Consider the following 14,812-nt stretch of genomic DNA (forward strand, 5'->3'; position numbering starts at 1 on the left):
TCTTCCTGGGAGCCTGGGCAGGGCCATTAGTCTCCTCCAGCTTCCCCTAGGTAAACTCCAGGGGCTCTGTTAACCTCATTCAGAGGCTCTCAGAAGCTGGTGGTGCCCTAGTGAGACCTCCACCCTCACCTGACTGAAGTGCCTTTGTCTGCTAGCTGAATCAGTTCTCTAAAAGTCCCCATTGGGGTGTCAGAAATGAATCTCTGCTACCTTCCAACTTTGTTCAAATTACTTTCACATGGCAGAATCCCTGTCTCATCGCAGACTCCAGAAAGGAAGCTGTTATGGGCACCAAATGGTCATCATAAAATTCAGGTTTTCTTGTCCCCCTTACCAGAGCCGGTGGCTTGCCAATGGGTATTTTACTGACCTTCTTCCTACATCTCAATGTGGGGGTGGTGACCACTTGTAGGAATCTGGCACATAGGCACGTAGGATTTTGACACTGAGCACGTCAGTTTTTAACATTCACACTCAAAGACACGTTCTCCTAAAGATGACACCGCCATTCCAAGCAAGGGCTGGCCGGGCCAGCCACCGCTCCTTCCTGCCCTACCCTGGGCACGAAGGGGCAGTGCCAAGCCAAGGCCAGCAGGGGGCGGTGCAAGCCCACAGCCAGAGTAGACAGCATTAGGTCCCTACTGGCTTCCTCCTCAGAAAGCCCCCGGGCTTCTTGTCAGCACCTCCTCTCTCTCCCCCCATTCCCACCCCGACCTAAGTCCCCAAACCTGCTGGCTTTAGGGAGCACCCCAGCATCCCCTTTAGGTTTGAGAAGGAGCCAAGGCCACCCCGAAGAGCCTGCTGCTCAGCATCTGCCTGCAGTTTTCTCCACATCTGATTTCATTTATAAGTTAGAGCCTCCACCAATCAGAGGGTGGACCTGGGCTGTGTCCAGGAGGGCTTCTGGCAGTCAGGGACCAGGGAAAGGATGAGGGTCAACCGACAGGGCACAAGCACTGTCTCCCTCAGATTTAGGGCACCTTCTTTTGAAAAACAATTAGAAGTGCATTTTGAAAGCTTACAAAAATGCTTACTCCATTAGTTTCTTTAAACTCGGCCCCATTCCCCACTCTCATTCCACTGACACCTCTACTGCCCAGTCACCAAAGCCCTCCCTCTTGGCAAATGCCCGTCTCCATTCTCCTATCACTTGACCCCTCACCACCATAGGACAGAGGTGCTCATGTCCTACTGCTTGAAATACTTTCTCAGTCCCAAGTCTTCCTAGGAGATCTCTCAGAGAGGGGTGGCAGCTGCTGATCCCCCTTCAAGCAGAACAGCTTCACTCTCTTTAGTTTAAAATATCAGGGTCTGGTACAAGATTTTATTTGAAAATGGGGATCCTCACTGCTCAGCACCTCCCTCTTCTGCCCACAAGAATTTGTTATGATTCCTCCTCCAGCTCAGAAGTCCTGTGGAAATACCATTTATGACCATGGATTGTTGACTGTAACATTATAAAGAAGGTGATGACCACACACTGCAAACCTAGAAATGAAAGGACGTAAAAATAAATGCATATATATGTACGTCAATATCCATTTAATGTACTTCCTCTTCTTGGAAAACAAGAAAGAGAACTCTCGGTGAATCAGAAATTCCTGAAGGAGGGAAAATAGATGGGATCAGATTGAAGAGGGAAACCACAGCCCAGGAAACAGCAGGAAGGTCCTGCCCCAACAGGTAGGTAGGCCAAGAATAATTCATTCCCAAAAGAAGATAATCCCCCAGGCAAGTGCAGACAAGTCTCAAGACAACTATATTGTCAAAATATGCAGAGCTAAGGAAGTGTTAAGTCCAGCACTGCAAAGTGCTTGAAACTAAAGACAAAGAAGAGCTTTAAGTGCAAAGAATTACTTGAAGATAGAATGCGCAGAGAAGGTATCATTGATAAATCTAAGTAAAACCCTCCGTCGAGGCAAGGGGTCTGGAGGAGAGACCCCACAGAGGGAGGACGACATGACGGCCACCCTGAGAGGAAGTCCACGCTGCTGACCCTCACTGCACACCACCTGACTGAGGGGAGCAGGCCATCCCCGGATGGAACCACTGCAATGCTGCTTCCACCCCGGAATCCGTGTGGGAAATCCTCTGCCTGCCTACAAGCTGCCAAGATTGCTGGGCTTGCCATATCATATCCCCCCCTCTTTTCTTTCTATTTTTTCAGGAGGTAGGGAAATCTTTTAAACCAGCCTGTTTGCCTGTTTTCATAGAGTTAGGTAGAAGAACTGTTACAAGGGAAATTATTGTGAAGCCTAATTAGGTCTTTTGAAAACTCACTGTCCTAAAGCTTCAGAGGCAGGGAGGAATATAACAGCCCCCAACTCTTCTTGTTCAAGGGAATTCCCCCTACTTTATTCCCCACCCACATAGAAGAATGGTGACACCTGAGATCACCCAAGCTTAGGGAGGTTTGGTGAACCAGTCGTCCAGGTAGCCCTTTTCTGAGTCTTTTGGGTCCAAGACAGCTGAAAAGAGGCCCAGGGATGCTAACCATGACTCAGACGGCAGGAGACGTCCTCAGAAGGCTGTGTCCTCAGCTTGGGCCCGAGGACCAAAGAGCTGCTCGGCAATGACCCTGCCGTCGTATTTGGGCAGTGTGCCCCCAAAGTCAGCAGGCAGGATGCCCTTGTCGATCTCCTGGAAGAAGCCGGAGAGGTCATCTCCATGGACAAAGACCTGCAAGGAAGCCAGGAGATGGAGCTGAGCAGGAGGGGTCCAAGGATTGAGGCATAAAGCAGAGGGAAGGGACAGGAGGACGATGCCACAGCATGCAAACTCTGCCTGGTGACATCCCTCTCCACAGGCCTCCAGGTTGTGTTGTCAGTGGGATCCACTCTGTTCAGGAGCATGGCAGGTAGGCTCTCCTCCTCACCCCCACCCTCACCCCTCTTGTTCCATGAACTTTCTTTCCTGCTATTGTCCCACAGTCACTTATTCACTCAACAGACGTTCACAGAGCACCTTCTCTGTGCAGGTCAGGCACTCACCCTCTGGAGCAGCTTACTCTTCAAGAAGGGCTTGACCACGTTGTAAGTTGTGGTGAAGTACCACGGCTGATGGATGAAGTGGATGGCTTTGAACCGGGCTGGGAAGGAATCCTGCAGTGACAGAGATAGCCCTGCCTCATGGCACCAGTGGCCTCCCACTCACTGCCCTACTGCCTTTCCCCTGGCACAAGGACAGACTCATCCAGCATCATGCAAGTTGCCCCAGAGGAGAGCCCACAGAATGTTCCATCCCGGGGCCAGCAACAAGGGAGCCCTGGCCTCACTGTGGCTCCAGCTGCTGGAAGGAAGCCCCAGAAGCCATGCAGCCCAGTCCTCTCCCTGCTGTTGCATAAATCCCTAGAATTAGGTAAAGAAATGAAATCGTAGTCTTGCTTGGTTTTTAGGTGACCGAGTGTTTTCAAACACACTTGCCTGCTAAGTGGACAGCAAATTATTGTAGACCACAGGGACACTATTGTCATGTTTTGGCCCCACTCTTGAACCCTACCTCCCACCCCTCCTTTCCCAGCTACACATAGCAGGCTTAAGGTTGGCTCAAAGAAAGGATTTCTGACATGTTAGCATATATAAGAATGAGTTACCCAGATGTGGCCTCTCTAAGCTGACGTTGCAGGTGGACTCACTGCCCTCCCCACTGTGTGGGATATGACTCCCAGGGATGGAAATCTCCCTTGCAATGTGGGGCATGGCTCCCAGAGATGAGCCTGGACCCAGTATCGTGCGACTGAGAAAATCTTCTTGAACAAAAGGGGGAAGAGAAGTGGAGCAAAGTCAAGTTTCAGTGGCTGAGAGATTTCAAATGGAGTCGAGAGGTCACTTGGGAGGGTATTATTATGTGCTATATAGATATCCCTCTTTAGTTTCTAGTGTATTGGAATAGCTAGAAGGAAATACCTGAAACTGTCAAACTGCAACCCAGTAACCTTGATTCTTGAAGACAACTTATAACTATGTAGCTTATATGGTGTGACTGTGATTGTGAAAACCTTGTGGCTCACACCCCCTTTAACCAGTATATGGTCAGATGAGTAAAAAAATTGGGACAAAAACTAAATGAAGAATGGGGTGGGTTGGGGAGGGATGGAATGTTTTACATGTTCTTTTTTACTTTTATTTTTATTTCTTTTGGAATAAGGAAAATGCTCAAAAATTGATTCTGGTGATGAATGCACACTTTATGATGGTACTGTGAATAATTTATTGTACACTGTGGATGATTGTAGGTTATATGAATATATCTCAATAAAACTATATTTTAAAAAAAAAGAATGAGTTACCAGGGGATTGGTGATATCTCTTCCTCTGGATAAATTCACACTCAAAGACAGGCAGCATAACATATGCAGGCAGAGCATGGATTCCAGATCAGAAGATGAGGGTTCAAGTCCAGCCTCTGCCACTTTATAGCTGTGTGACCTTGAGAAGTCACTTAAAGCTCTGAGCCTCAGTTTTTAGTTTGTAAAATGAAGCAGGGAGAGACTTCTCTCAAAGAGTAAATAAAATAATGAATGTGAACACTCGGCAAGTGTTTGTGTGTACACACAAGTGTTTGTGGTTGGGACTTGATGGTCGTTTTTGCTCTTTATAGCACCAGTTGGTCCCTCCCAGCACCATGAAACGGAACCAGACCTCCTACCCGTGAGAGACCCCTGCAGGACAGGTTTCCAAGACCTCACCTGGAGCATGTCCACCATCTTCCTGAGATCTGAGGCTCGCAGCCCGGCTGCCTGCTGCATGGTGAAGCCCTTGAAGTTTTCAATGATACAGAACCCGTTAATTTGAGTTTCCTCGTTTATTAGTAGCTTCTCCAGGATGAAACAATAGGCCTGCAAGATCTTGGGCACAGAGTGAACAAGCCGTAAGTTTCAACCCACAAGGATAACCAAGACTCAAAGTCCTGAGGGGAGAGCTAACGGGTACAGCCTTTACAGGGGGCAACTTGCTACCAGCTTTGAGCCGGGACATTCCACCTTGATGAATGTATTCCAAGAAAATAACCTTGAAGTTCACATCTGTGGTTAGATGCCAGAGTGTTCATCTCAGCATGCTTAATAATAATGGAAACATTGAAAACAACCTAAATACCCAGCAATAGGACAGGTTAAATTATGGTGCATTTGTGGAAGACTCTGAAACAATTAAAAATGACACAGAAGAGTAATGATACAGGAAAATGCTCATGGCACATTATTATATTAAAAGGTATATTAGAAAATCATTTATATAGTATAATACCATTTTTATAAGAAGAATATATTTGTATATGTTTAGGGAAATACGGGAAAGATGTCAATAGTAGAAATCTCTGCTCTGGGTGGTAGAATAGTGGGTGATTTTAAATTTGTGGTTATTTTGTATTCCCTAAAATAAGTAGTATTGCTTTTGCAATAAGAAAATATATCTATATACACACACACACATATCTGTAAATATATATTTTTCAAGTCTCTTCCTTAACATATAAATGCATCAATCCTAAGGCCTGCGTATTTTTTAATGGGAAAACACTAGAGTCATTCCTAATAAAGTAAAAAACAAAAGAAGGATGTTCACTATCTCAACCACCATTTAACTCTGTGTTGGAAATGTTGGCCAATGCAAATTTTTTTTTTATTTATAAATCAGGGGCCTAAGAACTAGAAAAGAAGACTTTCTCCTCAATTTACAGGTGATACGATAGTATACTTGGAAAACTCAAGAGAATCCTTTATAAAATTTACACAAATAACAAAAGAATTCAGTTAAATACCAAGGATACAAAATTAACATACAAAACAATAATCTTCATATATAAAAACAATAATCAGAAAATATAAAGGAAGAGAACGCCCATTTATAGCAACCATGAAATAAATACTTAAGATAAAGTTAATGAGAAATATGCAAATGGTTTTTGAGGAAAACTTCAAAACATTCCTGAAAGCCCAAAAGTAGGCCTTAATAAAAGGGAAGACATCTCTTGTTTCTGGATAGTATGACTGGCCATGGAGGTGACACTCAAAAAGGAATCAATTCTCCACAAGTTGTATTTACATTTAATGTGATCCCGAGAAAAATACTCACAATGTTTCTCATAGAACTAAACAAGTTAATTCTGAAGTTCACAAGCAAAAATAAACATGTAAGAATGGCTAGAAAAACCCTGTAAAAGAGGAGCAAAAAGGAGAGAACCAGCCTTAACAGATACTCAACATTCTATAAAATCCCCATAATTAAAACAGTGCAGTGCTGGAGCACGAACAGACCAATGGAACAGAATAGAAAGTCCAGAAATAGAACCAAGTGCATATGGAGATATAGAATATAATAAAAATGGCATCTCAAATCACTAGGAAAGAGATGGACTTTTTAAAATAAATGGTGTTGGAGAACTGGATAGCATTTTCTAAAATGAATTTATACTCACTTTTAAAATAAGAAAAACTATTTTTAAAAGGCTCGATGATACATGCAAAGTTCCCAGAAGACAAACCCTAATTCCCCAATCTGGGGCAGCCCTCTGAAGGGCGAGGAACGGGGAATCCCACGTGTAGAAAGCACACAGAGCCAGCCTGTGGATTCCAGGCCCCATTCTCAGCCTGTGACCTCAGGCAGGTTGCTCACAACCTCTCTGGGCTTCGATCTTCACATTTGCTAAATGTGTTGGAACCTGCACTTTCCAGAATCTCTCCCAGCCCACAGTCCACTAATCCTTGTTCCCTCTGCTGCTCTCAGCTTTCAGGGTTTGGCAGGGCCACCCCTGGCTCACAGCCTGAAGCTGTCACTCTCACTTGGCTGGGATGAGGGGAGGACAGCTGCGTGTTGGCCAGAGGGCCCAGCCTGCAGAGCTGCTTTGCACATCGTATCATTATCCCCCTGCCTGCAAAGGGCTTGCTGGGAGGTGGCTGCCCGCCTTTCCTCCCACAGATCTCGACCCCTGGGGGACCAGGAATAAGGGTCCTGTAGAGGCCAGGGTTGGGGGAGGGAGCCAGGCGAGCCCCCCACTGACCTCGTCAAAGGTGATTTCTTCACAGTCCCAGTTCTCAATGTTGAAGAGCATGACCACGCGGCCATATTTGTCCCGACTGGAGAGGACGCCAGGGTAGCCAGCCTCAATGGTGCAGCGGACTGCCTCCAGGGACAGACTGTCAAAGAGCTCAGGGTACTGCAGCCGGAAGTGCACGTAGCCTGGAGGGGGAGGGCAGAGGAGCTCCCCTCAGGAAGCCGTCCTCCCCTGCCCCACCCCACCACCTGGGGTGGCCCTCCGTGAGAGCCCAGAGATCTGGGCTCCTCCAGGTATGTCCCATGTGTGTCTGAGCAGGACACTCAACCTTTCTGAGCCCCATGTTTCCTCTCCAAAGATCAGGATGATAATATTGGTCTCTCATCAAACTGTCGTAATCAAATGAGATTCTAGGTATGAACATCATTTGAAAACTATACAAACATGAGGTATAATCCTAGATAGGAGGACGATTGCTACTTATAATTTTCTCTTTTCCATAGGTATGAGGGTTTCCTGCTGCGCACAGGTTAACTGAGGGGGAGGGTGGGCACTGGGGCACGAGGGCAAGGCTGAGGGGAAGACTCCCAGATAAAATCCAAACCCCAAGCGAGACACAGAGGCCCTTCCTGATTCTAGCAGCATTTCTCCTTCCCACAAACCCCATCCTTACCCATCCTGAACAACTCAACGGTCTCTACCACCAAATTTAAGGCCCTGGAGGGACCAGGCCCTGAGGAGGAGCTCAGGGGCTTGTCAAGGGAGAGCTGATCTTCTCACTGGTCCCAGAACACTCCAGGCACACTCCCAGTACCTTGCCTTTTATTTGCTGTTCCCACTGCCTGACTGCTTTTCCCAGATGTCTCCATCCCCAGCTCCTTCATTTCCTCCAGGCCTTTCTTCAAAGGTTCTCTGTGCACTGGGGCCTTCCTGACCACTCTACCCTAAAATTTCAACCCCTCAATCCTTTCTACGCACTGCCTTTATTTTTCTCTTAACTCTTATTATCTAACAGTCTATACATTTTCAGTTTATTTCTCTGGTTTATTATATCCACCAATAGAATATAAGTTCCACAAGGGCTGGGCAGGGGATTCTTTGTTTTGTTTTCTGCTGAATCCCTTGGCCTAAGCCTGGTTTTGGCACACTGTGGCACTGAATTAACATTTGAGGAAGGAAGGAAGAAGTAAGAAAGTGAAAACCATTAGCCTGCAAGGCCTTATCAGACACCCCTTCCCTCCAACAGCCGCCAACACTTGGTTCCTTAGGAAACCTGTCTTCATCCAGCCCACAGGGGCAGGGCAGTTCTGGCCAGAGGACAGAGGGCTGGTGGCACCATCTTCCATTACAACTTGCATGAAACCTGTAGTGAGCTAGGCACAAACCTGCCTTCTCTTCAGCTTTCTAGAGCAAAGCCTGGGCACTGAGGGCCAGCACCTGGAAGGGAAAACCCCTCTACATCCTGGCATCCTGGGCACTCAATTTGGGTATCCGGTTCTACTCAGTGAGCCCTAAGACTGGGAGAGAGGAGAAAGGAGCCAGACCTCTAGGAATCTGGTCCTGACAGACAGAATCACTCATTCATTCATTCATTCATTCGTTCGTTCGTTCGTTCGTTCGTTCATTTGTTCACTGTCAGAGCCGAAAGGTATCCTGGCAGCTAAATGGTGAACTATTTTACAGATGAAGATATGGGGGCTGAGAGAGAGTGACTTGCCCACGGCGGGGAAGGGGGGGCTCTCCTCTCCTCAGCGCCTGGGTGAGGGTGAACACCATCCTCAAGACCACCTCCCGCCCCTTACCAGGGCCGTCCCTCCAGCGCGGGCTTCACCTCTGAGCAGCTCGTAGGCGCGCGCCACGTCGAACTTCCGCGCGCGGATGAAGCGCAGGAAGAAGGCGCTGTCCCTGCCCTGCACCCTTTCGGCCACCGCCCGGGCCAGCTCCTCCCCAGCCGCCGCCTGCTCCCGCACCAGCTCCTGCAGCTCTCGCACCGCCTGCTCCCGAGCCTCTTCCCTCTCATTCAGTTCGTCCTTGGCCTGCAACAGGAGTGGGAGTGGGGCGAAGAGTCACGGGTAGGCGCCATGGAGGGGCCGGAAACACAGGTGGCCAGTTCTCGCCCCCAGCCCCGTGCCCGACAGGCTGAGGGGGCTGCAGCTGGGTCATCACTCTTCTGCTTGCGGGATATAGCCAACAGCCAAAATATTTCTAACAATAACAGTTTAAACTTACTGAACCCTTGCTTAGCACTATACATTAATCTCCTGGATGAGCAAACTGAGAGGCATAGAAGTGCCAATTCTTGCGCAAGGGCACCCAGATAGAAAGGGTTGGAGCTGGGACTCCCGCTCTGGCTTCACTTCTAATTACCTCACTCTGCTACCTCCCAGGCTTAATTTTGACCTTTTCAAAAACAAAGATACCAGGCAGATGACAGCCTGCCCTAGCCCCGGAGCCTCTCATGCCTCCCCATTGCTAGCCTGGGAGAACGGTTCAGTGTGCCTCTCAGGCATCCTGGCAGCCCTCTCCTAGGACAGCACCAGTGGGGAGGGCAGAAGAGGGGGAGTCAGGGGGGGTGGTTAATAGCACCATTCCTGTGAGAGGCCCAGAAGGCAAGGCCTGGCCAGTCCCTCAGAAATCACCCAGACCAAAGATTCTTATAGAGCAGAGAGACACTGGAAGTGCCTGTGGGGAGCCGATAGAAGCCAAGGGGCCAGGCTCAACTTAACCCCCACCTCACCTTCCCTGGCAGACCCAGGTTAGCTCTACCAGCCTGCAGAGAGCAGAATTTGGTAACCTCCAAGCTGGTCCAACCATCTTTCATAGGTACAGTGAGACCCAGAGAGGTAGAGCAACTTGCTCAAGGTCACACAGCAAGTTGGAAGTGGGTCTGGTTCTAGAACTTAGGTTTCAACTAGGCAGTGGGGGCAGCAATTAGATCCTTGTTCCCCAGTCCCCAGCACTGGTTTCAGGGATCCATACTGGTGGCCGGTCAGCTCAGTCTCAGCCATGGCCCTGCCCTCCAGGATGGCCCCTAAGCTAGGTCAGTCCGTCAGGCCCAGGATGAAATTGAGAGCCAGGGCTGGACTCTCTCTACAAGACAGAGGATGCTGTCAGAGTTCCCCCACGTGGCTTCCCCAAATGCCCCTCCCCACACCCTAGACCACCTCACCTTCTGCAAAGTGTGTCGGGGCAGCTGACTGCACAGGCCAAAGACAGGCCCGTGGTCCTTGGTTGTGAGCCGCTCGAGCTGGGAACGGAGCTCCTGTTCCTCTTCAGGGACCACGCGGAACATGCTCACCTGGGCAGGGAGGAGGCAGGAAGAAGCAGAACAGGCCACGCAGCCCGAGTGAACCAGGCACACGGGTGTGCCAGACCCTAAACCAGGTTAAGCTCTTGCCCAGCGTTGTGGTTTAGTCTCCCTTTGGGTCAGGGGCCACAGAGAAGTTATAGGGGTGTGTGCCAACTCCCCTGGGCAGACCAGCTGATGGAGGAGCAGGGAGGGAGAGAGGGAAGGAGGGGAAGCAGGTGAAGGAGAGCCCTGGGTGGGGCCCAGGGATACTCACCCCTTCTGACATGCTACCTCTGACAGCACTGAGTTCTCTGACGAAGGGCCCTACCTCCTCCAGGGCTTCTCCAGGCAGCCCCTTCCCCAGCACAGGAAGTCAGAGCTGCAGGGGCGTTAGAAAAACTGTTCCATTATCGTCTCAGAACGGTGGATCTCAAACTTGGGCACTCCTTAGAGATGCAGATGGCTGGGCCCCACCTCCTGTGATTCTGATTCTGGAGGTCTGGCCTGGGCCCATGGCCTGCATTTTAAAGCACCCCAGATGTCTCTGAAGCAGATAGTCCTTGGGCTTCATTTTGGGAACATTTTTAAGAAGTGATTCATACACAAATACCTAAAAACTGAACCCTTAAGATGAGTTGGCCTAGCCAAGCAAAAACCATGGGGCTGGCTCCCGTTCAGTCACAAGGTCTCTGAGGATAAACCCACCCATCAGATTCAATTTCCTGGACTGTCCCTCCTCCCTTCTGTCACCCCCCTCCCCCAATCCAGAGGGGTACCCCCAGAAACTTCCCAGCCTAGTGGACTGCCCTTTTCCCAATGCATTCATCCCCTGGAGGGGCAATGACCAGTAACATAATCAGGACACTGGGTGTGTGTTCTGTGTTTTGTGGTGCACTGATTATTTTCAAATCCATCATCTCAGAGTCAAGGCCAATATTACTATTCCCAGGTTGTGTAGGAAGAAGCAGGTCCAGGAAAATAAATGATTTGTCTAAGGTCACACAGTCAGAAATAGCCAGGGATCAGGACTCTGTCCCGAGTTGTTACTTCCTATCAGCACCAAGAGGCAGGCTGGTATGGTACAAAAATCAGACCTGGGTTCGAATCCTGTCTCTGCCACTTGCAAACTCTGTGATTTAACCTGAGCCTTCATTTTCCCCTGTGAAAGGGGGATGGAAGGATTATGAAGATTTAATGAAATAATGTATGCATGAGTAGTGCCTGGTCACCAAAATGAATCTCGTCCATTCCCCACTTGACCAGCTGCTCCCCACTGAGTATTTTTGGAGACAGCGCTCTTGTTTCCAGATTTTCTCTTCTGCCATCTTAGTGTCTCTGGTTCCTTCACAGACCCTTCACCATCCTACACTTGCCCCTGACCAGGTTCCCACTGGTCAGTTCCATCACCTATTCAGTCAGTAAAAGGTTGACCCGGGACTTGAACCTACATCTGCCAACACTGAGTCTGCTTTGACAGCTAAAGCCAAGACATCTCCAAGCAAACACCATGGGAAAGAAAGCTGGTGTTAAGGGTCAGAAAGACCGGGGCGTGAGTCAGGCTTTGTCATTTATCACCTGTGTGACTTTAGGTAAGTTACTCAATCTTTTAAGCCTCAGTTTCCTCATCTGCAAATGGGGGATAATAATAATACTTACCAAAGATAGTCATAATGAAAATCGTATAATGTCTGCAATGTGCCTAGCATAGTGTCTTGCTCTGAAACAGTTCCTCTTCCCTTCCTTAGTATCATATTGATCCATACTCCAACTTGCATGCAGAGACTTGGAGGATCCCAGGGAATATATCAGGGTCTCTCATCTTCTGCCCCTCCCCAGCAACGGCAGGGGAAGCCTTGGGGCCAGAACCCACCGATGGAAACCAAATCTAAGTCATGTCTGACTGGTAGACTTCCAAATATGCAGGCATAGAGACAGACAGAATGAAAGACTGCTGTGCTGTCACTTGGATTTTGCTGGAACAGGAATGGAGAGGCTGACAGAGCTACCCCAAGGAGCTCAGACAGGAGGGGTAGTGGCTGGTCAACCCTACCCAGTTAAGCACACCAGTAGGATCCTCCCACTCTGACAGTTCACTCTTAGAAACAGATGGTTAAAGTCAGCACAGCAGCTCCTTTCTAAATATGTCCAAGCTGTTAATTTTAATTTTTAAAAATACCGATTTATGTGCTACTCACTGATTGCAGTGAAAAAAGGCCCACCCCTCACTCCATTTTGACTCTGTTCCCTGATATCTCAGTTGCTAGATAAAATACAGGATGCCCAGTTAAATATGAATTTCATGTGAACAACAAATCACTTTTTAGTTTAAATATGTCCCATGCAATATTTTGGACATACTTACACTAAAAAAAACATTTGTTGTTTACCTGAAATTCGCATTTAAGTGGGCATCTTATATTTTTATTTGCTAAACCTGCCATCAGGTTGGTCTGGCCCAACCTGGAGAATGGCCAGTTGGTTTCAGCTCGTCGGCAGCCTGGGATGTGGTCTCCCCAACCCCGTGCCCCCACCCCCAACTCCTCACCGCAGGCCTGGGTTCCTGGCCCAGCACGCCCCTGGGACTGACCTACCTGCCAGGTCAGCAGCTCCTCCTTGGGGTCACCTGGTCCTGAGTCCTTCTGGAGCCTGTAGGTTGCCTCAGCTGGGGACATGGTCTAGTCAGCAGGTCGGGATTAGTGTGTCACAAGGAACTTCTCACCGCCCCCAGTTTTCCATTAAATCAGGCTCACAAGGAGACCAAAACAGGGTTAGCAAAGAAGGGAGAGGCCCCAGCCTGGCTGGAGTCATATCAAAGCCCTCTTTTGTGCGCGCCTGCTCCCTAGTTCCTGCTCAGCCATGTGGAAGCCAGGCCCTGGGAGTGGGATCTGGGTCAGCCCCATTCCCTCTTCCCTGCTGCCTCACTCATGGGGATGACAGGGGGTTCTGAGAGAACATCCTCCAGGGTAAGACTTGCAAGAGGCAAAGGAAAATTGTAAATGACTACAGATGCATAGCAGCCATGGCGAATCCTGTCCTGTTGCCCACTACCCCAGGCCAGCAGGGCCAGGCAGTGGTAGTAGTTCTCACCTCCACAGCAAGTGGAGCCAGTTAGAAAATGTAGCTGGTTAAGGTTGAGCAGGGAGATAACAAGATAGGCTGCCCTACTCTGGAACCAGGCTATCTACATTTAAGTCCTAGCTCCAGTTTGAGACCATCTCTAGTTTGAGATCAAGTTATTTCACCACTCAATGACTCAGTTTCCTCCTCTGAGAAGCAGGGATAATTAAAGGACTAGGCTTGGACTTTCATGGGGATGAAATTGCTCAGTGCCTGGCACATAGTAAGTGCTCGGTAAAATTTGGTAGTTACCTCAAAAACAGAATCAGTAGGTATCTAGGTAGAGAACTCATATTATCCAGCCCTCTGTATGACAAAAAAAAAAACCCTGCAGCCCCTCAACTACCAGACAATTCTCCTTGTTTTAAAACTCATACCTACTGTATGCTTTATATCAATATTAAATTTGTTGAATTGGATAGCTGTACTTAAGGTGGTTACATAAGTGACTGTTCTTGTTCTAAGGAAATGTACATGGAAGTTTAAAGTGTTAGAGGAGCATGATGTTTGCCACCTACTCTCAAATGTTTAGAAAATACACAGATAGATGATATAGATTAGAGAGAGAGATGGATGGATGGATGAGAGAGAATGATATAACAATGTGATAAAATGCTAATAGTTGGTAAATCTGGGTATCTGGGTGGTGGTGGTATGATGGAGTTCTACGTATTGTTTCTGGACTATTTTTGCAAATTTCCTGTAAGTTTTAAATTATTTCAAACTAAAAGGTTAAAAAATACCTACCTCATGCTTGATTTGAGCCCCAATCAGCCTCCTATAGGGCCTACTCTTGGTCGTGGTTTTGCAACCTGGAGCTGCCCAGGGCAGGGTGAAGTTCCTGTGCACAGAGCTTTGAAGATGATTATCCTAAATCCATTGCCAGAAATGCTTTTTGGTTTTGGTTTTGTTTTGTTTTGTTTTGTTTTTCCCAGAAATAGTTCTCAGTTTTCCACCCATTGCTATTTGGACAGGTTTGGGATCTCCTCCAACCCTGTGTCCTCTCCGGACACCCTGGAGCTTGCAAGAGTGTCACTGGGGGTGGGGTGGGGTGTCTGGGAGCAACCCCTGAGCCTCACCTGACCTCCCACTCCGGACCTTTCCTCTCAAGCAGGCTGTGATGCCTGAGGCTTAAATCCTGGGGTGCCGAGGAGTCGTCTCGGACTTCTGCTTGGGCTGCTGGCCTGGCTCTTGGGCTGTTTCCTTTTCAAGTCCTCTCTGGAGTTGGGGATCCCCTCCTTTCTATCATTCTGCTCCTTGCTCCATGCCTGGTCCCATGTTGTCAGATAGAGTAACCACTAGCCACATGGAGCTGTTGAACACTCCAAATGGGCTAATGTGGCCAAAGAACTGAGTTTTAATATAATTTATTTTTAATGCAATCTTTTGAGATATAGTCACATAACATATAAT

The 14,812-nt window shown here is 48.3% G+C and overlaps 1 protein-coding gene across 7 annotated transcripts in view; it reads right to left on the reverse strand.

Moving 5' to 3' along the window:
* Positions 1-13,298, reverse strand: part of RLBP1 (retinaldehyde binding protein 1) — a 63,934-nt gene extending 50,636 nt beyond the window's left edge. For 2 of the 7 annotated variants that reach the window (XM_037833017.1, XM_037833018.1), the window contains exons 1-8: positions 12,874-13,298; positions 10,557-10,661; positions 10,163-10,291; positions 8,825-9,029; positions 7,000-7,178; positions 4,688-4,846; positions 2,991-3,101; positions 2,495-2,679 (exon numbers count right to left, since the gene is read on the reverse strand). In XM_037833017.1, the coding sequence (XP_037688945.1) occupies positions 2,521-2,679; positions 2,991-3,101; positions 4,688-4,846; positions 7,000-7,178; positions 8,825-9,029; positions 10,163-10,291; positions 10,557-10,568 (954 nt within the window). In that variant the 5' untranslated portion in view covers positions 10,569-10,661; positions 12,874-13,298 and the 3' untranslated portion in view covers positions 2,495-2,520. Of the gene's footprint in view, positions 1-766; positions 1,489-1,527; positions 1,602-2,494; positions 2,680-2,990; positions 3,102-4,687; positions 4,847-6,999; positions 7,179-8,824; positions 9,030-10,162; positions 10,292-10,556; positions 10,682-12,873 lie in introns of those variants that run through there. The other 5 variants (XM_037833015.1, XM_037833016.1, XM_037833014.1 and 2 more) reach the window with 5 other exon arrangements.
* Between the last annotated feature and the right edge of the window lie 1,514 nt (positions 13,299-14,812).

Source organism: Choloepus didactylus, chromosome 4, assembly GCF_015220235.1.
Source record: "Choloepus didactylus isolate mChoDid1 chromosome 4, mChoDid1.pri, whole genome shotgun sequence".
Taxonomy (NCBI): domain Eukaryota; kingdom Metazoa; phylum Chordata; class Mammalia; order Pilosa; family Megalonychidae; genus Choloepus; species Choloepus didactylus.